This window comes from Aulostomus chinensis, chromosome 7 (assembly GCF_037954235.1).
Source record: "Aulostomus chinensis isolate RoL2024-O1b breed Wild chromosome 7, RoL_Achi_v1.0, whole genome shotgun sequence".
NCBI lineage: Eukaryota > Metazoa > Chordata > Actinopteri > Syngnathiformes > Aulostomidae > Aulostomus > Aulostomus chinensis.
The window spans coordinates 5,258,859-5,282,829 of NC_141326.1; the positions used below are offsets into that span (position 1 = coordinate 5,258,859).

The window sequence follows — 23,971 nt, forward strand, 5'->3', positions numbered from 1 at the left end:
CATCATCCTCTCCATTTACAATGAAATTCATCTGCTGCAATTTCAGCTGCAGAGGTTTTTAATCACATCTAACGTCAAATATAAGAGGCTATTTCTAGCTTCTCACATTAACAGTGAGTGAAATGTTGCTGGCAGATTTTATCAGTTGTATAAATGCTTCACACTTCTTGATCAAATGTGTACTTAACAATTAGGGTCAAGATTCTCTCGCCCAATCCCTTTTCCCCAAAAAATACATTTATTGCATGCCTGACTGTTTAGACTGGGCTTTAAACAGACAGAACAACATGTCACACTCTTTTGCCTCACTGAAACTTATTAACCTAACCAAACAATATTTGTTAGGTGGTTTGCTTTTGCATTTATTTCATTTTGTTTTTTTTAAAAAACATTGATAATCTATTGAACAAACTCCGATAAATGTCTATTTTCAGTACATACTTCTGATGTTTATTGGCCATGCCTATTAAAATATTACCCTTATTCTGCTTGATGACAGCATTTTTAACCTCCTATGCCTCTGGGAAATTAAAGGATATGGCAATTCAATGCAGAGCACATCTCTTACTTAGGTTTGTACAATCTGGTGAGAATTTGTGATGTACTGTACTAATGTTTATCCTCCCTTGCTAAATGATATTGTATATTATATATATTATATATTTGTGGTGACGTTTCAGGAAGTTATAGAGATTTGACGCGTTACCTGGCTACAATAACAACAAAGCAAGGCTTGCAAATTACGACCACTGTGCAAATCAGGTTGAAACCCCAAGAAATTCCTTTTTTTTTTTTTTTTTTTTTAATCGCACAGAGCATCAATGTTGCCCTCCCCATCTGAATTTTCCTCAATTCTCCATTTTCTCGTCTCTTACATATGTGATGTCAACGATAGCAACCAGGGTTGTCTCAACTAGAATTTCTAACTTCAAAAAAAAAAAAGGACACAAATTATGTTGCTTCTTAAAATGCTTTGCCAGGTTTGATGTGCTACTCAAATTCACCGCCAATAATTTGTAGCGTTGTTTGCATGTAGGCTCATTGATGTCCTCTGGTTGTTTGAGTTGCATGCAAAGTACTTCCAAACAGTAATTTATGTTTTCTTTTTCATTCAAAACTGGTTGCAAAGGCTCCGCAGCAGCAGCAGCACTTTCCATGTTAAGTTTGTACGTTTATACTGCTGACACAACTCAGTTGATGGATTTGTGTACGACAGCTAACGACAGCTGTGGTGAGGGGAGGGGCTGTGTGCCTGTTTATCTGCAGTGTGTTTGTGCTCACCTGGATGAGGCAAAGACGGCACGATTGTTATCAATACCACTGTAAATGAGCACTGGATCCAATACTAACGTTTAGATTTGTATCTTAGTATCTTGATATTTTCGACAACACTAGTAACAACAGGGACTGGGTGCAGAGCGCGCCAACTTACGAAGAGACGTGAGAAAATATTGATAGATTGGAATGCATATATGTTGAATGAATTGCTTTTAGAAGTGTTTCGCTTTACATTTACTTAATTGTGATGGATACCACAACTGATATTGTTAGAAATCTCAAAATGGCGGTGAGCATTCGTGCAGCAGTCAGACAACTCTCCTGGTTTATTCATCTCATCTCACCAGTGCAATAGGGGTACTGTACACATTTCAGTTCCAGTGCAATATATTTATTCATCTCACCTCTTACTGGCTCTTTTTGCACACGCGTGTGTGTGTGTGTGTGTGTGTGTGTGTGTGTATACATATATTTCTTTTTTATTCTACACTTGCCAAAGATGTCTTTTCAATTTTGTTGTACCTTGATTATGATGAGAACAAAGCAGTCTGATTCTGATTCTGATTCACAAGTGAAAACACCAGAACGCAGCATGATGTTAATGCGGGGAATAAGAGAGCAATCTCTTGACTTCAATACGAGATCACCCAGATGCGTCAATCAAGATTGGAAGAAGTTAGTCTGGTTTGTCTAGAAATGTATTGTCTTTGTCTTTTGCCGCAGTTTCATCAGCTATTACGACCTTGTCCTTCATACCTGTATGTCAGTATCTTTGACCGGTTCCAGGGGCTCGAAGGTGGTGGCAGCACTTAAGCTTTCCAGCCTCTGAGAGATGTGGAAAATATCTAAACCTCTTGAGCCGAGGAGGATAGACCTGAGAGCAAGACACAGACATTGTCTATTCAGATTGAGAAAGAACTGTAGTTCTGCTTAATGTCCACTAGAGGACACAAGAGACTTTGCTTCTGATGCAGTGCTATCCAGTGGCTAAAGATCATATCAGGTTAACTCTATTGAAACTACACCAGGTTCATAATTTGTTACCTATAAGGACAATCAGGCCAAATGAAACAAGAATACCATTCTTAAATTTTGAAATAGCCGTATCAATATGACTCAGCATAATGTGAGGCATGAATCCCCTAGCAGTAAGAAGATTTATTTCAGGAGCTCAGTCGAAAAAGAGCAAAAAAACTGGTTATATTGACAACTTTGAAGATTGCTGCACTCACTACATTTCTACGACTAATAAAATATAATTAATGCATCCTATTAATTGAAGTTGACTGTCACCACCTGATATTGAAAAGAGGCATGCATTATCACAACAAAAGGAGCATATGAACCTGAAGCAGGTGAACATTTAAATACAGTCTGGATGCATGGATTCTGTGAAAACTGTCAGCATGGGAGACAATTTTCTTACACTCATGTAACTTAAGTAACTTTGGCATCACTAACAAAGTGCTTTTCACTGCTGCCTCATGCACAGAGACACTCACACTGATGTTGGCAGTTGGCATGCAAGGCCAACCTACTCATTGGGTTAGGCAATAGGGATTCAGGATCTTGCTCAAAGACTCTTTGATAACGGTCTCTGGGGAAAGAGGGGGATTTGGCTGCTATATGGCCACTCTACATCCAAATCTATGCTGCCCAAAATCAATTGGAAGAAATTTCTTACGCTTTTACGTCGGCAGCATCTTGTGAAGTTCGGGTTAGTGTTCGGGATCGAAGCCTCTCTCCCGCCTGCTGGATCTCCTGAAGGTTCCTCTCAACGTGTGGTAACTCTGACACAGCTTCGGTCTCTGCAGCTAGTTGCTCAGCCTGCTGCAGCAGCTCCCCGAAGCCTTCTGCATCCATACCTTCATACAAAGAGAGAAAGCGGAAGGGGAAAAAATCATTAAATGTTGTACCCTCGAACACAGTCTTTTGTCCCATACAGTGTACTCAACATTATCCTTATTCCCCAGGGCTATTGGTGGGTCAGCCCATACTTTGATATACTGTGAAATAGGGTTTGGCAATATGACCATTTGCCAAAGAACAATGAAATTGTGTCAAGAGAGATGTGGCAATACCATTTCTGCCATGAGATTTGTTCAGGTCAGGTTATAGGGCAAGTCAGGGCTAGATTCTCATGAGATCTAGCAAATCATTTTGCCTCTTAGGCAGCAATGGAGATGGAGAGTGAACTTCTAAATACAGGTCAAGGGAACACAACCCAGCAACATCTTGTGTTTATAGTTGTGTTCACGGTACATCTACCGTGATAGATTTTAGTCATCTTATCCCCCTCTATCACAACTGAGATCCGCAAAAGTAATCAGCCAATACATGAGAATAACATGGTGGGAAGAGAATCTCTTTGTACTGTACTGTTGTCTGCCACTCACTGGCCCCTTCAAATCAGAAGCAACATGGTGCTTGATTAATTGGCAGCAAGCTTTTACCATGACAGCCAATGAGAGCAATACAAAAAACAACAGAAACTCTTTTTTTTCTGTGGATCTGCAGCACTTAAGAGGACAGTGGTAAATAATCATGGCACAAATGCAGGACTATTCACAGTAGAAGATTGTAAAGGCCAAGCAGAACATCACCAAGGAAGACATCAAGGCTCAGGTTATACCTGAGGGTGGTAACTCACTCTCGGTCTAAAAAAGCTACAATTCCAACATAAACAGAGTGGCGCGCCCTTAAATTCAACAAGCACTTTCGCCATGGTTTCATTTTAGAGTCTTCACAGTAAAAAATACAAAAGTAAATAGGGACACCATAAAATATGAGTAGTATGAGGTAAATGCAGAAGAAAATTAGCAAGGACACGGCAATACTAACTACGTAGGACTTAACTTAACAGAAATTCCGAAATATAAATCTAAACCTCGACCAGTCTCTGTTCTTAACTCAATCCCGCTCACCGTCTTAAAGTTTAGCCATAGTTAAAATCCTCAACCAATCATCACATACAGCTCAGCGCCAAACAGACAGACTGGATGGACGAATCTACCGCCTGCATGCAGCAGTTAACCTCTACTGCCACCTGTCCAACAGCGCGCGCGCAAGGAACATGGAATGTCAAATTAACGTAGCGAAATGCGAAGCTAGATTCTAAGATTGCCCGACGTATGTAAACAGTAAGAGCCTGCATTAAATGGAATTTGGAATTTTGGGACAATCAACTAGAACAAATAAAGGACCAGGTTAACTGAAACACTGTTGGCATGCTACGTAAATCTTGTGATAAAATGAATGGCAAGTGACGGTTAGCTAGTAGGCTAACATTCACTCACATGCTCGCTGTTTGGACAAATGCACACATATATATGAAGGAACAATGTTACTGGCGAAAAAACATCATACCTGATGGTGACGAGGGATGTACTCTCTACACTCTCTGTATCCTTCAGGTATCGGAGTTTAATCTAACGTTAGTTATTGCTAACACAATGTTAGCAGCAAAAAGTGCACCAGAGTATATTATTTGCCCCGGCACTGCCGGGATCGAAGGTGATTGGTCAACACCGCCTACCCGGACCGGATATTACACTTGCTCGTCTTTTCTGGCAGACATACTCGCTGCTCTGCCAGCTGGTCAGGAGGACTTCGACGGCTAGCTGGCCAAGCTAGATGGATAGAGAGAGAGAGACGGTAAACTCATAGACTGACTTAACTCCCCCAACAAAACTCCCAACACTTATGACTTTAACAGGACGGAATGCTCTCAAGCAATGGAATACATAAATGTCAAGCAGAATATCTACTTTTACTTTTGGAACTTGTGAACTCAAACTCACATACTTCCCTACTTTTATTTGAACAGAATTTTGTTTGGATTTCAAACTGGCCTGAATCCTGGTAGATGCGTGATAGTACTGCCTGGTGTATGCAGGTAAGGGGGATCTGAGGAGAAATCTGACAGTCATCATTTAAAGTAGTAAAGCTGTGACCTGGGTGATCCTGATGTAATCTGCAGCTCCATGTTGAAGAGGAGATTGACCCTGCCCCCATATTTGAGCCCAAGTTGCCAAACTGTCTGTTTTCCAGGGGTTTTTGTTGTTATGTTTTTTTTAATTATTATTATTGAGGGCAGGCGGCACGGTGGTGCAGTGGTCAGCACTGTCGCCTCACAGCAAGAGGGTTACGGGTTCAAGTCCCAGCTTGGGCACGGGATCTTTCTGTGTGAGTCTCCATGGTCTCCCTGTTCCTGTGTGGGTTCTCTCTGGTACTCCAGCTTCCTCCCACAGTCCAAAGACATCAAGATGGGACGAGGCTGATTGCTACTCTAAATTGACTGTAGGTGTGAGTGTGAATGGTTGTCTGTCTCTATGTGTTGGTCCTGTGATGGACTGACGACCTGTCCAGGGTGAACCCCGCCTCTCGCCCGTAGATGCTGGGATGGGCTCCACCCCCCCACGACCTTTAACAGGAATAAGCAGAAGAAAATGGATTGATGAATGGATTATTGAGGGCCCCAGATAGAACAAGGTAAATCTGTAATTTTTTTTGGGGGGGGGGGGGCGTGGTGTTGATAGTTGACTTGCATCATATTTTCCCTCATTCCAGCTCAAATGCCAGACTGCTGCTTTTCCTGGACCTGTCCATTCATGTCATCTGGACTAATGTGCCCACTATGTTGAGATGGACCCGACCTTAGCTTCCGTGGTTATCACTCGTGGTAATTTACAAATATTGTCACTTGGATGTCTTGCTTCTATGTTTGTCCAAACCTGGACTCAAGACAGATTGGACTTTGTGAAATTGAACTGGACTGAAACTTCTTTTGTATTTAGTTTATTTTCCTCTCTGTTTCACCAGTGTGCAGACCTGCACGGAGTACTTGTGGGATATTCAACCCCTTCTTGCATGCAGCAACTGTTGGTGGCCACTTGGGCGTCTCAAAGATGGCCTGGTCCTTGCAATGGGAGTTGCAGTTTGTGATCAGTTTGCTCATTTTATGTTGGTGTTTGCTGTAGAATCTCCCCGTGGTAAGTAACTTGCTGTAGTAACTGGATATTACACTGGGAAAAACATCCCACAATGCTGTATTGATTACAAAATGTCACTGACACATCCATTTAAATGTTTGTTTTCACCTTGATAGGTGAAATAATTTTTAAATTTGATCATCTGGTGACATCAGTGCATATCCAGTCATCCTGGTGATGTGTCTCCAACAGGCAAGAAGGTGAAAACTCAAACTGAGTAATGTTTCTAAAAAGATTTATTTACATAAAAAGTTGATTTTTTTTTAGATTGGGTATATACTGTGCACAAGTATGCAATTATTGACAATAGTTGAGTTCATTCTGTGGGGACAAAAAGAGATGAACAATATGATAATTGTGGAAATTAAACTCCAGTTTTACCACTATTTACTAGAGTAGCATAATTAGATGTTTAGAACACCAGAAAATTGAAAAAAAAAACTCATTATCTCAGATACATTTTGTATGTTTAATCTTCTTTCATTTGGTCAAAATCTGAGTGGCAGTAAAGACCTGAAATAATGTATGTTCAGAAATAAACTATGGCATACAGCTGCCTCACCTGTTTACGTCTTTTTACATTCACATTTGAAACACTACATCAGCAGGATTTGCACAAAATTACACCAGATGAAAATATTTCAAAGATTTATTTGATATTTGTAAAAAACAAACAAAAAAAATCCATTTTCAACATAATCAAGTTTACCACCTGACCTAAATGCTCGGTGGGTTCACCCGTTACTGTGTTTGTCCATCAAGGGGGCTCCTCTACTTGAACTGATTGTCAATGAGGGTGCCCTTCATCTTTGCCTTCTTGGCCTCCAGCTCAGCCAGCTCCTGAAGCCTCCTCTTGCTCATGCCCTTCCTCTCCAGTTGTTTCTCGATTACTTTGGCGTTCTGGGCGTACGAGTCCGCCACCTCCCTGGCCTCGATCTCCTCCTCCTCCTCGTCGATGGTGGACACCGTGACGGAGCTGAATTTGCCCATGTCTTTGGTCCGCTTGGTCATCATGACGCGCACTTTCTTGGGGGCCTCGGGCTGCTTCTGGCTGTAGACGCTGGTGTTGCCGAAGCCTTGGCCAAATTTAACCACCGCTCCGTCCACGATGAATGTCGCGGGGATGTTCTTCTCCTGGTGCTGATAAAATAGCAGAAGGCCGCACTTGCCGCACTTCTTACGGTACTGCCTCTCGATGCCCTCGGCTCTCTTGATGTACGTGGTCTCGTCCTGTTCCACGTTGCAGAATTTGTGAGCATGTTTGGCCGCATCGATCACCCTGGCTCGGTCTCGGGGTCTCATGGGCAGCTTATCTAGTTGGCAGTCCAGGACCAGCACCATCTGCCCGCACAGGCAGTAGTAGACATGGAGGGGCTTTTCTCCGTCGTCGTACTCCTCCCGATCCCTCGTGTCGGAGCACACGACACTTCTGGACACAACCTTCGGCATTTTTAGAGGTTTTAATAGCAGTTACAGCTATAAATAAAACCCCATGGCGACGTCGAAGAGCCAAATTCAAAACACTGCCCGGAATGCAACAAGGCCGACGTAATTTCCTGTACGTCACTTTTAGCTTTTCACGGAAACAAGTCCTTGTTTTTCGTTCCGCTTGCCTTGAATGCCCCGCAGAGACCAGTGGTGAGAAGTAGGAGCAATTAATACAATTTAAAGGTACTTGTATTTTGCTCACTACTTTGACCTTTCACAGGGAAATATCTCTTGTGTTTATTGCACAGATTTAGTTGGGCCCCCTGAAATTTCACACAATGCATAAGCCTTTTCTGTGCAACAGTGAAAGTTTAAACCAGAGGTATCTGACCTCTTTGGCCCCTGGTCTTACAAAAGGCCGACGTGGTTGAAACACAGTTAAGGCACTTAGGTGACTTTTACCTTTAAACATCTGACATTTCCCCCCCAGAAATCAAAGAAGAACCTAGAAATAAGTGAGGTGTACATCACATGACCCTTCAGTCTGATCTTTGCCTAAACTTAATGGTGCAAGCTTGCGCCTCCAGTTATACAGGCCCACTAGTTCATGGGCTCAAATTTACAAGCATTTTGTGCTCTCCCAATTAAGTACTTTAATGGAGCCAACTACTTTTACTACTGGCAGAGGCTAAGGTCAACTCGTCAGCTTTTTTGTAGCCTGTAATGGCTTAGATTGGTTAGACTGAAGAGCATTTTTTGCGAAGTCTGAAGTGAAGCTGGCTCGTGCAACACAGTTGCTTGCGCTGGAAGCCTTTAGATCAGGGGTGTCCAAACTGGTCCAGTGTGGCTGCAGGTTCTCATTCCACCCGAGCAAAAGCAACACCTGATTCTACTTAAATCAACTAAGCTGTGTCCACACAGCTCATTTGTTGGATCAGGTGTTGCTTTTGCTCTGTTGGAATGAAAACCTGCAGCCACACCGGCCCTTACGGGACCAGTTTGGACACCCCTGCTTTAGATAGACCAGCAAATGAAGGTCGGGTGACATTTTAGTCCAATCTTCCTGACCTATGACTAAATTCTAAGCCAGTTCAAGGTACACAAAAAAAAAAAAAAAAAAAAAAAAACGACCTCACTTCCCTAGTCAAGTCAAAAGTCAGCATCCTGGCAATTTGAGCCACACTGGATTTTACAATACCCAGGAAAGGGGATTGTTAATGACTCGGGCACTCATAAGGATACATGTTTATTTCAACATTGGAAGTACAAGACAATTCTCAAACATTACATTGGCAATTCAGTAATTTAGTACAACAGGCTGCATCACAGAGTGAAGGCGAGTCCTCACTGACAGCAGCTGGTGTCACAAGTCTTCCCTTTGCACACACATCCAGAGGCACACTTGCTGCAGTCAGATGGACAACAGGAGCAGCAGCCTGCAAAGAGGAAAAAACAAAACACAAACTTGTGATCTCTAACCTGATGCCATACCTTTCAAATACATGTCATATATGCTCAGACTTGACTGCTGCATTATTCTGAGACTCCAGAATGAACAAGCCACACACTTAAGACCAAGACCAAAGCCAATGGCACCCAACGGTCACAAAAGCTGTCCCTTCCCCCACCTAAAAGGCCTGAAAAACTCATTCACATTATTTTTACCCACACCTTTATGCAGCTGCATGTTAAGTAATTTGCAAATTGAGCATGCAGCTGCATAAAGGTGTGCTGGCTTTCTAGAGTTGAATGCAGTGCTTTTACCACCTGCATCATTATTTGATTACTTGAAGGTTTTACACACAGGCCACCAAGAAGTCCTCAGCCAAACGTTAATGTAGCAGGTGTGGGAGATTACAACCACCTGGGTGAGTTACTATAGTTTGAAGTAAAACCTGCTAATATGCATTTTAAAAAAACTATTTAAAAAAAGGCATTTACATTTGATGGCTTCACTGAGGGGGGGGGGGGGGGTACTATGATGGAACAGACTGCATGAATGTTGAAAGATTTACAGCTTCAGCAAGTCGAGATGTACATTGAGACATTGACTTACTCTTTTTGCAAGTGGTGCAGGCACAGTTTTTGCAAGTGCATGATCCCCCGCAGTTGCAGGTTCCAGCTGAAAACACAAGACCGCTCATTTGATTATGTTTAAAATGTGACGTGAGCTAAGAAACCGAAAGGGAAGAAGAAAAAGCCTAACATCCTTGAACAAATACTCACTCTTGGAGCAGTCGCAAGGGTCCATTTTTATCAGATGGCGTCTTTCTTGTCTTCTGAGGTTGAACAAGGTGTGAGCGTGACCTTCGTTGACTCGAGTTGTGAATGTTATTCGAGGGGCGGCGCTTTTATAGCGCACTGGCAACATCAGGGACGGGTGCAAAATTTGCTGTCACGCAGACACGCAGGCACGTAGAAAATGGTTACAAAAACGTTTGTGCACATGACTTTCAACCACTCATGTGAGAGCGGGAGCAGAGATTCCCAGGCGACCAGCTGGCTTGTAGTCTGCAGATTACATAAGATCTCTGGACCCAGTGTCCCCCCGTTGAACAATCAATTATTGTGTTAATGAGACATGGTCAACAATGATTCAGTCCAAGTGAAAGCCCACTATACGTGACAGATTAACATTTTAACAAATAACATGTTGTTTTCAAGTAGTCTAATGGAGATACCTGGCCCATCGCCCCCCACTCATGTGTATGGTTTAAGGTTTATAACATGGAGTTGTAAACAACTGGGCACAGGTATCTCCATATTTAACAAGTTTTTTAGCCTTATGGATTATTTGCGCTTTCAGTTCATCCATTTGTTCATCCGTTTCTTCCAGAGACGTTGCTTTTTTAGCTAATAAAATAACCCGAGTGACCAATAACGTCCTGTATCTTTTTTACGTGTTCTCAATCAAATTTGCTTGAGTGATGCCTTTAATCACGGGTGCTTTTTTTATAACATTTTTTATAATATTTCACCCTTCACCCTGCCTTATCTCTCAGCTGTGTCATGGTGATGTTAAAAAATATATGTGCACACGTAAACCAGCTCCGAGTCATTTTATTTACTCATCACATGTTCTTGGAACACTCACTCTTTTTGCAGCCTTCTCTGATGTTGTGCACACGGTACAGACACACAATGTGTGTGTGTGTGTGTGTGTGTGTGTTTGTGTGTTTGTGTCTGTGTGTGTGTTTGTGTCTGTCTTCCTCCGCGGCTCTGCACTCCGCCGCCTCCACCGGCGCTGGTGAGCGAACGTAAATAGGCTATTGTCGTATGCTGCCTTCCCGAACCATGGGCTGCAGTAGGAAATATTTGAATTCACGAGGCGATGAGAGATGCATGTTCTGCTTGGTGATTAAGGGACATACAATAAAATAGCATACCATATATATACACTTATTTACTCATTACTGACTCTCTTAGGGATGAGGATTTTTTTTTGTTTTCATCCAGTGTCACAGGTTACAACCATTTTAAGAAAAGAGAACGCGGCAGAATGGTTAGCCCTCTTTGCACTCGTCACGGTTTCTTTTCATTTCCCTTCCCATCATTAATGGTGACGATAATGTGTGTAATGAGCTGAGTCATTTTGAGACGACTGTAAACCACAGGGGGTGTGACGGGTGGAGACGAGTGCAACATCGCGATATCAATGAGGAGAAGTCTACATAAACGACATGGTTAAAAATCAATGTAAAGTGATGTAATTCTTCATTACGTCTAAAAGTTACCTTGTTCAATAAAAGGCTGTCATTAACACAGTCATAGGATGAATAATAATACAGAGGAAACTTGATTGCCACAAGCACACAACAACAACACAGTCAGAAAAAACACGACACTGTTTAATATTACTGTTCATCTCATAGCTGTCCCCGACAAACAGAATTTATTTGTTAGGCTACATTTTCACAAATTGTGATCTTCAAAAGCTCAGGTTCATGCTTGACTTTATAGCCATCCCGATGAAAAGATCAAGAAGAGATTAAAGATACACAGCCACAAATATTTATGTTGGAGGGCTACAAAAGCACAAGTCAGTTTGTCAATAGTCGTGAACAAAAATTAAAGTAACCTGAACGTATTTCATCGAAGTGCCGTGTGCACAGAGGTTTAGCCACTCCATTTAGTGACCAGCAGAGGTCCTTGTACTGACTAAATATTGGTCACAGTGTGACTCACAACATCCGACTACAAAATAACTTCATCGTCTGTGACTTGACTCAGCCATTTTCATGACTACGAAATCCCTTGTCACTTCATGATTACCTCACCATTTATTAATATTTTTGTTTACCCTTATTAAACTCAGGGGTGGAAAGTAACCCATTTACTATAATTTAGTAGGGTTTTGTGTAATTTTTGTATTTGTTTTTAATCAGTAATTTTCCCTTTACCTGAGCATGTTTTGACAGAAGTAATATATCGTGCTGGATTTTGCATATAATCCTTTATTGTTGAAGGATGTATGGAAAATAAAAATAGCAAAAAACTTTATGTTCAGGCCAGAAACTGTCCTGGTGACTGGCCTTTTTGTCTTTATTAGACCTACTGCAGTGACTGATGTCATCATCTATGTACATCAAACGATGTACACAAAAATAAATGAATGAATAGCTTATGAGGGAGTGAGAAAAGGATGTATTATTATTATTATTATTATTATTATTATTATTATTATTATTAATGCAGCACAATTGTCAGCACTGTTGCCTCACAGCAAGGTGCTAAATAAATCAAACTGACTTGACTTGAGGGTGTTGTTTTTATGCCATGGCTCTAGAGGGAGACATCTACACTTTCATGGAGAGAATGAGAGAGGGCCTTCCTTTGACTGGAGTTGAATACATTAGCGTTAATTATCCCCATGATGTATTTGAGGCATTTTCATTACAAGTTAAGTACATCAAAAATAGTAATACATAAAATGTGTATGTCTTAATGAAGGGACAAATAATCAAAAGATGATTACCATTACAACTCAATGCCTTAACCTAAACTCCAGCCCTAAGACTAAGCCCCCCCCACACACACACACACACACTTTCTCTCTGCTAATATAGAAAATAAGTAATGTGATGAAATAACACAAGTCAAAGAAAAATAATGGAGGCGCTCTTTCCATGGAACTACCCTTAAAGTACATGGTGTACTTGTGTTTTCCTCAGCTACAGTCTACATGTTTCTTGGGATGTATGTGGTGTGTGTAAAGGTCAAATTGAAATAGGATACAGCTCCTACAGCCGTCCTGTTGCTCATGGTTACATCTTGAGCGAAGACATAACTAGGGTGCATTAAAATAGACAAGGTCAAACATTCAATCACCATAATGCAGCAACATATTACTTATTTCATGACACTGTGAATATATATTGTATGATCAATATTGAATACTTCAGCTGCATATACTTGTTTCATAAAAATGATGCTTATCAAATCATTCGGTCATGAAATGATACAAATGTCAAATGATTTATCTACCTGTCCACTCTGTTCTCTCATGACAAGAAAACGATCACCAAGATCAAGCCTCTTGCTGTTACTGGGCTCCTCGTTATTTGCTGAGCATGCAGGGATCTGGCCCTGGCACAACCCACGCATCTGTGTCTTTCTGAAACCCTTCAGCAGCCTCAGCTGTGTCTTACTGGACTGTCTCACAATCATTAAGCAATGATAATTTTTGTGGTGGGAAGTTATTGAGGTGCAGGATGAACTAACATCAGCAGTGTGCAGTTTGTCAGCCACTTGCTGTTTGCTACAGCAGTTTGGGTATTCTGTGACAGCCTGATACTGGTTGACACACAGCAGGGGAAGGACTCGTCCACTTTCGAGGAAGGTTCACAGTCTGCTGACGTTGGGCTCTGGTCCTGAAGCAGGTCAGTTCAGTTCAACAACTAAAGCTTTTTGGAAATTCTGGCACAAAAATGCATCTAAAGCATGAAACATCCATTTGGATTTTGTCTTTGAATGATAACACCAGTTTATACTGAAATTATTTGACTTTTTACAGATGAACCTGCAACTACTTCGGTTTGTATTTACCCTCAACATTTGCAACATGTGTTATTTGCACTATTCAAAGATTATATGATTGAGTGTAAAAGGTTTAAGCTACATTGCATTTAAAGTACCAGTAAGTAAACAGTACAAAAATATATATTATAAGTAGCAATATGAAGCTCCGTTAAATATGCAAAAGATCACATGGTTTGTTTGGTTTTCGGTTTGTCTCATGAACATGAAGCAATGATTATTCTTGTGGTGGGAAGTTGTTGAGGTGCAGGGAAACTTCTAGATGTACATCAGGTGTTCCTATGCTGAGGGACAATCTGTGGGCTAAACTGCAGTGCATTGATAAGGTTCTGTTGGAACACAGATCTGCGAGCGGATCCCTGTAGTGTTTCTGTGTGAACGTTAGATACATTTTGATGACTGACTATTAACAATTGGATTCACATAAGCTTTATTGGTATCATCATAATGAAATAACAGCATTGCCTTGTCACATTACATAGTACTAACTTAAAATACACTTTGGGAACAAATAATTAAACATAATAGTTCAAAAACAATCACGTCAGGAGTAGTTTATAGCACAACTGTATATTAGCTATGAACATAACTGATGAATGCTAGCAATATTATGAAAACAATACAGTAAAAGCATAATACTGCTGACTGCAGCTCTTGCAGTGTTAGTATTTTGTTCGTATTATTTTGGTCGTGTGGTCCAGTGCAGGATTTGTGTATCTGAATTTGGGGGGGGGGGGGGGGGGGGGTTGTTTTTACTGGCTTGAAGTGAGTATTCCTATCGTGACAATTCCTTGCACAGTTGCTGAAACAAGCTCAAGACATTGGTCAAATCACAGGAAAGGCAGTAGAAAGGTGACAGCTTGAGTCCAGTGCTTACACAAGGGGTCCAGACCTTGGCCCAGGTATAGAAACTTGCATTGTGACATTGGCCTTCTGAAAAGATAAGGAATCTTAGTTCACTTCTGATCACTTAAAACAACTTCAAAATTCTACAAATATTAATCACTGCTGATCCACCTTTTAGTTGGAGACTGTGAAGTAGGCGTTTTGGTGATTTGCAGTCTGTGCAATTATGTTTCTCTGGATCTCAAATGCGACTTGTATTACTCACAGTTCAACTCTGCATGGACAGGGATGTTGAAGCTGCATATGTTGTTTCTATATTGTGCAGTCCCTTCTCTCATCTACCCTTATTTGTAATAATGAATTGATTAATTCTTTTGAGAGTAATTGTAGATGCTTATAAAAGGAAGAGATGTGCGATATCGTAATATTTTCTTCTTCGTCATTTAATTATCGTACTGTGAGAGTATCATATTGACATTGGGTGGATGAAGCTGTTGAGGAGGTGGAGGCAACATCCATTTGTTTCAACGCATTTTGAGGAAGTTTGTCTTTCAGCTGTGATTTGACTGATTTGGAAAATGTCATCAGATTTGTGGTAAGGAAAGCCAATAGTAGATCTCCAAAGGAAATTCAAAATTTCGGTACAGTTGCTTGCCATGTTCACATGATTTTTTTTTTTTATTGTAACTTTGGTAAATAAATGCTGCAATGGAATATTCCACTTAAAAACATGTCAGTGAATCTCATAGTCTCCTGTCTCTGCAGTAAGAAAGATAGGTATAGACAACAATAACCGTCTCTCACTGCATATTTAACCTGTGTGTCGAACATAACTTGTGTCAAGTTGGTTAAAAGCAAGATGGATCCTTATTTCTTCACAGACTGTGCCATGGATCATGTGCTGAATCTCGCTGACTATTACATCTTCACTCCATACGTTTACCCGATCTCGTGGCCTGAAGATGGGGCTCTGCGTCAGATCATCAGCCTGTGCCTGGTGACTAACCTGGGAGCAGAAGTGCTTTACCTGGGATTTGGTGCACTTAGTTACTACTGTGTCTTTGATCACAAGCTGATGAAGCATCCACATTTTATTAAGGTAGGATGTTTGACAAGCCTTATATTTATATGTGTTCCAGTTGTGAGCATGAATGTGTAGCCTCTGTCAAGGTAGCATCTCATGGTTAGAAAACATGCAATGCATTTTATGTCACTACTATGCATAATGTATACCATTCTGTTAGCAGAATAAATTCAGGAAGTGTTTCAAAAATGTCACTCAATTGTCCAAGCATGAGGCCACTTGAGCTAACCAACATGACCCTCCATAACATAATGCCGAAAATGAAGCATAGAAAGTCCCCTGAGGATAAATTTCCTGGTTAAGTGAAGGTTTCAAAAGGAAAGGGGAAGTGGCAGCGAGGTTTCAAGGTAGTTCCAAGATGAAGATGAAATGAATAAATAATAAACAGCCTACAGTTCCACGGGAAACTTCTCTAAAGTCATATGTGTGTTATGTCCAATGGCAGAACCAGGTAAGAAAAGAGATCCAACTAGCAATGGTCTCAATCTTCTGGATGAGCTTCCCCACTACAGCGTTCTTCTTTTGGGAGATCAAGGGATACAGCAAACTTTATGAAAAAATCTGTGAATCTCCCCAAGGTAAGAAAACTACACCTGAACCTGAGCCAATCTTCATGACAACTTATCAAATCTAAGTTCAAATGGCTATTCTTCCACATTTGGTCTGAAGTTAGAGGGAATTATGAATCCAGCATGAATGCAATGTGGATGCTTCCCTATTAGGGTGGCCTGGGGTGTTCCTGAGCATCGCTGGCTTCTTGTTGTTCACTGACATGTGTATCTACTGGATACACCGATCCATGCATCACAAGTGCATCTACAAGGTGAGTTTCAGCGCGGTCATGGCACGACTGTGTATGAGCGGGAAGGGGTTCCAAGTCGATGCTATTCTCATCACTTTCACTGAGTGTCTTTTAGTGTGTCTTGGTTTCTCAGTCAGCCCGTGGTTTTACTACTTTGGTTCACTTTCACGTCATCAAAATGCTCTAATAAGGTATATCCATGTCAGGATTGTTCACTTCTCCAAAAAATAATTTAATGATGGACTGATACATTTCAGTGGCACATTTAAAGTTCAAAAATATCAACAACACATCTCATCGGTGCTTTGCCAGCTTCGTATGCGTATGTTATTTATTTAATTTGACTTGGCATAGATTATTAAGTGTGCGAGTCAAAGTGTGTCCAAACTCGGAAAAGTAGGAGAAAAGTTGTAACTAAAAACTTTAAAAACAATGAAACCAGCAGAATGAGATTTTTTTCTGTAACTGTTTTTTTTTAATCCATTAAACAGAAAAGTGCTGGGAGTGGGCAGGGTGAGGCAAGGGAGGTGAACACTTGCCTGATTATTTTTGAAGGATTGTGAATCAAAATGCAAAATCATTATTATTATTTTGCTTATTGCAGTGCACCCTAGCGGTCTAATGACACATTTTTTTTTGCGCATCATCAAACAGGGGTCCTGAGAAACAGTCTAACGCTGCGTCCGAATTGCCAAGTGGCAACCTACGTCCCACAATCTTAACAAGGCGGCACCATTAGAGCACCCTAGAAGATTGGTGGTGAAGCACGACCTCTGCTGGCAGAGCACACATACCGCAAATAGGTCGACAGCACCAACGAAAGCCCCACCTGCTGGCCTGGCTGTTGTACTGCACTCTAATCTGAACGCACCTTTCATTCATTCTCTATTATTAAGCACATTAACGCACCTGTAAAGGTGTGTTCACACCGCGTCGAGTTTGGTGTGAACACACCTTTAGTCAACAACAAGGACTATAAATGTTCGTGTTGCATAAGAATGGGAGACTGTTGGTGGTGCAAACTTGGCTTGCACGTCCACAAGTTTTAAGAGACGAAGAAGAAGTCCGTGGTGCATAGTGGGCCACAGGTAGCTCCGTGGGATGCACCTGAACCGACCTACAATGTGGGCGTGTTTAGGCAGGAATTTAGGTTGCGAAGTAGGTCGCTACTCGCGCCAGTTGAGGTTTCGGACAGCCTACGACCTGCTCTGAGACCTACGAGCCGACCTACTTGGCAATTCGGACGCAGCATGTCAGTCAAGCCAAGCTGTCCTCTAGATGGAGCTATCCTCACCCTGATTTCTAACTGTTGCCCTTCCCAGTCTTTGGGAGAAGGAGGAATAGATGAATACAGTGAGGGACAATAAGGTCAATAGGATGTCTGCCGCTTGATGTTTGGACCCAAATATAAGAACACTTTCATTACATCCCTGTTGGTCCAGTTTCTGGTCTGGGATATTTGACAACAAAATATTCCTTTTCTCTTTGGACACTGATCAGACCACTTTGAGTGCCTTGCTTGGGTGCTGTGTCTCTCTCATTGTGTTTCTCCCCCTCAGCACTTACATAAGCAGCACCATATATTCAAGATCCCTACACCATTTGCCAGCCATGCCTTCCACCCACTTGATGGATTCCTGCAGAGCTTACCCTACCACATCTACCCTTTCATCTTCCCCCTCCACAAGGTGTCGGTCTACACGTCACTCTTTATCTAAAGTGTTTCTGTTAAAATGAGCAATGTTGCAAATTTACAAGCTTCGCTCTGTATTTCATGAAGACCTCACTCAAACTGAGCAACTTACGGTCATTGAAATATTTCTGGAGCTCACTTACTTGAAAAGTTATTCAGTTATTTTCGACTTGTACAACATTTAGAACAGTCTATAAAAGGACATTTGGATATTTACATTACAGGCTGTCTACCTCTCACTCTTCATCTTTGTCAACATCTGGACTATTTCCATTCACGATGGGGACTTCCGTATCCCTGGTCCCTTGATAAGTCTAATCAACGGTGCAGCCCACCATGTAGACCATCACCTCCTCTTCAACTACAACTATGGACAATACTTTACACTCTGGGATCGTCTAGGGGGCTCCTACCAACACCCCTCAGTCCTCCTGAAGAAGGGACCACATGACCACATCCGCAAGCTCACGGCAGAGACGCAGTGATGATGGAGTGTCAGTCATTTCTGATTCCAGGCTTTCCACAGAGATGCTCAACCTGAGTCATGACACAGAAGAAAGTTGAACCAGGTATAAAATCAGCATTCTGGAGCAGAAATTACAAGACACATTGGAATCTTTCTGATAGTGCAATTGATAGATACACACAGAAGGAAATCTGAGTTGGAGGAAACTGGATGGTTCAGGACGAAATCTTGTCATGGCTCGGTGCAGCCTACTGCAATGTAGCCTACATGGAATAATGTGAATAACTCTTTTTTTTAATGTCAACAGCATTTAAATGTACATCCTTCAAAATGATCATGAAATGGAGCTAACATAGCCTCAAACTTTCAAGATGTCAGGATTTACTGTATGAGACTGCTTTACTTTGCAATTAGTGAAGTTAGTAAACTGGCAAATGGTTGTGTAGAATTTGATTTCTCACCTTTATGAAGGTTATGTGAGGCTCACAACACATTTCTATGATTAGTCAAAAGAGCCTATAGTTCAGTAACGTTGGCCACCCGTTTGAACTTCAGAAAATCACGTGCAACAGGGCAAATATGATGAAGCAACACGCAACATGCTTTGTTTGCTCCTTTTGTCTTCCTGTATAAATGTTTAATAAAGTCATTGAACTAAGGGTTAGAAATAAGTGAAGACAGCTGAAATGTGTGATTCTCAGTGTATTTGCCTGACCTCCATCCCTGCCAGTGGCTGTTCGTATTTATGATTACAATTTCAGGCCAAGACTTCTATTTAGTGATGAAACAGTCGGCATGATCATAACTTAACACTGAACCAACATACATACACACTGACAGAAATGGAATTTGGCGCTTTAGAAAACCAGCGAAGGTTCCTGGATGCCTTGAATCAACCAAGAGCTTTGTGTTAACATGAACAACTTTAGCATGAAATAACTCTCTCTTTACAGTCTTTCTTTAACTGGCAACTGCCATGACAATCTCTCCACAGTTCTCACATGCCAAGTGTTGAGAAAAGCCAGACATCGCCGCACTGTCTGCCAAACAGAGACATAAACCACTCAGATCACCCCAGTTAATACAAATGCAAAGTCAACAACTGTCCCCTGCAGTAGAAAAATGATCTGCAAGAGTTAAACAAATCACTGCAAATACAGTTCTTTGTAGTATATTTATTTTATTTTGTTGCTGTCTTTAAAATCATTTGCTTACCATAAAACCAGAAAAGAGTGCATCAGTTTCCTGTAATAGATTATTATACACTCTTCCGTGGCTGAAGGTGTGTTAATCAGTGGAATCACCTGTTAAAGTGTTTGGTTGGAAGGAAAACCTGCATACACACGGCCCTCCGTGGCACATGATTGCCCACCCCTGTCCTACACAGTGGTTTTTGAAAGCTGCAGTGAGGCAGGATACTTTCGTGTGACATCTTCTCCATGGGAACATCAATAAAAGTTCACTCTTGTGATTAAAAAGTCAATATTATCAAGGGTAATTACAAGTAGAATTTATCAAGACCACAAAACAAACCAGTTATCGATGTAAAAGACATTTTTATAATATTTCTGCTTTACTGGACATCCTGCATAACATGACAATAAAATCAGAAAACAACTGTGGCTTTGGTTCTACTGTTCCTCTCTATACAAGTCTTTCAGCTTCCGGTGCTGGGTGTGTTCTCATGCAGACTCTGCAGGGCCAGGTCGGTCCACTTCATCTCTTGTTCTTTCACAGACTCTGTGGATCCGCCATTGTCCTGCTCAGCCTCAGGCAGTTCACTCTGACAAAGAAAGAGGGAGACCAGTTAAGATCTAAATCACATAAGCTAGATGGTCCAGTAACTCTGTTCATGAATATATAACAGTAGCATTGTTGGGAATGCTGGGAATGCTGGGAATGCTGGGGGGGGGGGGTGGCTACATGGCTTGGAGGGAGAGTGGCCGTCTAGCAACTGAAGGGTCACTGGTTCGATCCTCACTTCCCCAAGTGACCATGTCAAAATATCCTTGAGCAAGATACTGGACCGTAATTGCTCCTGATGGCCCTGCGATGGACTGACGCCACATCAAGGGTGTACCCCGCCTCTTGCCCAATGTCAGCTGGGATAGGCTCCAGGCCCCTGGACCCTTGATGAATAAGTGGTATAGAAAATAGGTGGATGGATGGGTGGATGGAACGCTGAGAGAGGACAAGGCAGATGAACAGAATGTCCTCTGCTGATGCAGGTGAGGAGAGTTTGCTACAGCTTCCTTTATTCTTGATCCTAAAGTAAATGTGCTGTGAGTTGAACATTCAGATTCAGATTCAGATTCAGATTCAGATGACTTTATTTATCCCCGAGGGGCAATTAAAGTACGGTACAACTGAGCAGCATGACATTACAAAAACAATAGAAAAAAATAGAAAAAAATAGAAAAAAAGAAGAAAAAAAACGGGACATGACAGTGGGAATAAATAAGAATAAAAATAAGATCAAAGATAAAAATACAATAAATATACTACATACAGTATGTACACAATGTAAAATGAAGAGTAAGGTGACTGACCATGACCAAGTGGGCCAGGGATGTCACACTTCTAAGCATGTTAAATTCATACTGTCCACTGCTCAGGATATAGTACATTCAAAAGAATTCAACATCCGGTTTCCTGATATCTAAACTTATTTTGGACCAAGGGGAGGATCATTGGGACTAGTCTCCCAGAGATCTCCTCAGTCTTCACCTCCTGCTGCCTACCCGCCGTGTGAAGAACATTCTACAGGACCGGTTCCACCCAGCACACCATCTTTTCCAACAGCTGCCCTCTGATTGAAAATACTGACGAGCGGACTCTACCCTTAATGAACAACCTGCCCCCCACCCTCCCCATCCCCAACCCTCTGTGACAAAAAACCCCTTCAACACTGCTTCAATAACTGTGACCGAGACTTGTTTATTTTTTTGCTGCACTGCACACTATTCCATATTCCATCCATTGCAGGACTGCAGCCCCCCCCCCCCCCCCAGCCCATCCACTCCCATTCATCTGATATAACTTCTTCACAATGGCCAGTGGTGATGCTTCAAACTTAATTTCGCTGTTTCATGTCCATGTAAACAATGACAATAAAAGATCTATCTATATATTATTATACTAGTTATGGATTTTATTGCATTTTTTATGTGTTCCTAAATGATGTGTTACGATAGCTTAACGCTGATTTTAAAAAAACACCGCGGTAGAGCTTACGGAGTCCTTTCCAACACGAACATCTTTATTCAAAATGTTACAGGGGCAATACGGTTGCTACATGTGACTATGAACGCACGAGGACAGACACTTCGTGATGCTAAGATGAATGTGTGAATCCAGGATTTACCAAAGGGATGGTGACATCTTCATATGGAAGTCGGTCTTCCCTCCAAGCATCGTCGGTGAGGTCAAGGATTCGCCCGTCTCTTTGAATTTCACTGTCCATCTTCAGTTAGCTTCAGGGTAGCTGCAAGTGCCCTAAGATCCGCTAGCCACTTAAACAAGTTCAGCAGCAAAAAGGTCAGAAAGCAGCAGTGAAACTCTGTGAGCCGATGTCTCTAAACAACACAGCTTTGGTATTCAGCTTTGTTTGTTTACAGTCGATTTGGGATACTAGAGTCACAGGATTAATACGTAACACACCGGCGCTTTGTAATGATGTGTCGGAAAGATGCCTTCAAGTACAGCAGTAAAATACTGGGATTTTTGTAGATAGAAGGAAACATCATTCGTCGAGCGGCTTGTATAATACTGCTTCTACTACCATCACTACCTCTATTACTGCTGCCACTACTACTACTACTTCTAATAAAAATAATAATAATAATAATTGTGATGATAATCATAATAACATGAATTATTTTACTTACTTAATACTAGTAAGTAGTAGTAGTACTTAGTAGGCTAATGAATCCACTATTATTTCATTAAGGTCATTTTAAGCTCAGTGGAATTCACAGTGCCGTGCCAAATCAGTAAATGGTATCTCACGGATGAACATCAGAGGGTTGAACTGAACCGGACTAGACATGTGCCGATGAGGTCATTTATTAATACATGCACATAATTGGTTCGCCTACATATGCTCCACACAGACGCTACCGAACGCAAACAAACAAACTCCGTTCATGGTATTTACCATCACTGATGACACTAACAGAGAATATCTTGTCCTTAATTAGCAATACTTTGCAAGAATCATTAAAATGTTACTTTCGCTTTAGTTGTGCGCGCTCCCGCCATGTGTAGGCAGATCTCCGCAGGCAGACGGTGCCGCGGTACACCGCATGTTGTTTGTTGGTTACCATGGTAATTGGACGTGGCGCTTCACGAGCTGGCACGCCATACCGACGAAGCAGAGAGTTTATTGGTCTCCAGCATTTTACGGTAATGATACGCTAATAACTGGATTGAAATAGGAGCGTTTGATGAAGTGGTTTGGTGAAAAACACAATTTCTATCGCTTGACTTGTCGTGACAGATAGTTCACCTAAACAGAAACGAATGCTCCGGTAGATGCCTTATTGTTTCCTTGTGAATAATACATTTTGGGTGGATATTCATTCTTGAGCTCGTAGCGGGGATTATTTCTAGTTCTGAGGGGAACTCGAGGAGTTCATGAACTCCTGAAGACGGTAAATAAGACCACATCAGAACCCAGGAGTAAACCAACCACACCCTGTGCAGCAGTCATTCTTCCTGTAGTTTTAATGATTTCTACAATGTTGCAGATAATAATCCTCAAGTTATACTAGTCATCAAGCTCCTTCCCCATAATTTGGATTTTGATAACTAATGTAGATTTATTTTGAAAGTGCAATAACAGTTTTTTTTTAAGAAGGTAACTCCACATGGCAGTAAGTATGCTTGACTGGAATGTTTGAATAAAGATGTTTGTATCTGTTTATAGGCGCTGCAATGACATCAACCTCTACTCAGCAGCAAGCAGAGAGCATGGACACATGTGCAAACCCAGGAAATCCAGTTTTCTCCTGTATGATCAGCCCAAAAGTTACAGCTGTACGTGCAGGGCCATGGGCAAAACCCCAGAATCCTCTGTACAGGACCACCTCTAATGACTATGGTCGTCTCACTCCAACCTTTGGAAGATCTCTATATACTTACTACCCTAAATCACAAAGATTCTCTGAGGAGCTGGCCAAGTGTGGGATGTATCAAGATAACTCCTTCAACACAGCCATAGACCGAAGCAGAGTGCACAACTGTCGCGATCGACAACACACCATCTAAATGTTAAATATGCTCTCTATGTTTGAATCTGTCTGAAGTCTGAGTTAAGAGAAAGTCACAAAGTGAAAAAATAAAGACA

The 23,971-nt window shown here is 41.5% G+C and overlaps 5 protein-coding genes across 7 annotated transcripts in view; 1 reads left to right on the forward strand and 4 right to left on the reverse strand.

Moving 5' to 3' along the window:
• Nucleotides 1-4,898, reverse strand: part of nup93 (nucleoporin 93) — a 35,623-nt gene extending 30,725 nt beyond the window's left edge. Inside the window, exons 1-3 of one of the 2 annotated variants that reach the window (XM_086208231.1) lie at nucleotides 4,645-4,898; nucleotides 2,963-3,143; nucleotides 2,035-2,152 (exon numbers count right to left, since the gene is read on the reverse strand). In XM_086208231.1, the coding sequence (XP_086064357.1) occupies nucleotides 2,035-2,152; nucleotides 2,963-3,141 (297 nt within the window). In that variant the 5' untranslated portion in view covers nucleotides 3,142-3,143; nucleotides 4,645-4,898. Of the gene's footprint in view, nucleotides 1-2,034; nucleotides 2,153-2,962; nucleotides 3,144-4,202; nucleotides 4,353-4,644 lie in introns of those variants that run through there. The other variant, XM_086208232.1, reaches the window with a different exon arrangement.
• Nucleotides 4,899-6,521: 1,623 nt separating this feature from the next.
• steep1 (STING1 ER exit protein 1) lies at nucleotides 6,522-7,842 on the reverse strand. Its single transcript, XM_086207665.1, has one exon. It carries the CDS (start codon nucleotides 7,716-7,718, stop codon nucleotides 7,041-7,043), a length of 678 nt encoding a protein of 225 aa, XP_086063791.1. The 5' UTR covers nucleotides 7,719-7,842; the 3' UTR covers nucleotides 6,522-7,040.
• A 1,088-nt stretch (nucleotides 7,843-8,930) lies between these two features.
• Nucleotides 8,931-10,080, reverse strand: mt2 (metallothionein 2). The gene is made up of 3 exons (XM_086207668.1): nucleotides 9,924-10,080; nucleotides 9,754-9,819; nucleotides 8,931-9,133 (listed from the first exon to the last, which is right to left on the reverse strand). Exons 1-3 carry the CDS (start codon nucleotides 10,066-10,068, stop codon nucleotides 9,042-9,044), a joined length of 303 nt encoding a protein of 100 aa, XP_086063794.1. The 5' UTR covers nucleotides 10,069-10,080; the 3' UTR covers nucleotides 8,931-9,041.
• Nucleotides 9,437-19,295, forward strand: LOC147258272 (lathosterol oxidase-like). Of its 2 annotated transcripts, none has more exons than XM_086207666.1 (6): nucleotides 9,437-9,565; nucleotides 15,461-15,678; nucleotides 16,109-16,241; nucleotides 16,386-16,486; nucleotides 18,025-18,153; nucleotides 18,383-19,295. In XM_086207666.1, exons 2-6 carry the CDS (start codon nucleotides 15,469-15,471, stop codon nucleotides 18,641-18,643), a joined length of 834 nt encoding a protein of 277 aa, XP_086063792.1. In that variant the 5' UTR covers nucleotides 9,437-9,565; nucleotides 15,461-15,468; the 3' UTR covers nucleotides 18,644-19,295. The 2 variants fall into 2 exon arrangements, with proteins under 2 accessions (XP_086063792.1, XP_086063793.1); XM_086207667.1 differs by lacking the exon at nucleotides 9,437-9,565 and adding an exon at nucleotides 13,312-13,576.
• Nucleotides 19,296-19,796: 501 nt separating this feature from the next.
• On the reverse strand, nucleotides 19,797-22,273 carry anapc13 (anaphase promoting complex subunit 13). The gene is made up of 2 exons (XM_086207669.1): nucleotides 21,989-22,273; nucleotides 19,797-20,407 (listed from the first exon to the last, which is right to left on the reverse strand). The coding sequence occupies exons 1-2, from the start codon at nucleotides 22,085-22,087 to the stop codon at nucleotides 20,282-20,284; spliced, it is 225 nt and encodes a 74-aa protein (XP_086063795.1). The 5' UTR covers nucleotides 22,088-22,273; the 3' UTR covers nucleotides 19,797-20,281.
• Nucleotides 22,274-23,971: the final 1,698 nt, after the last annotated feature.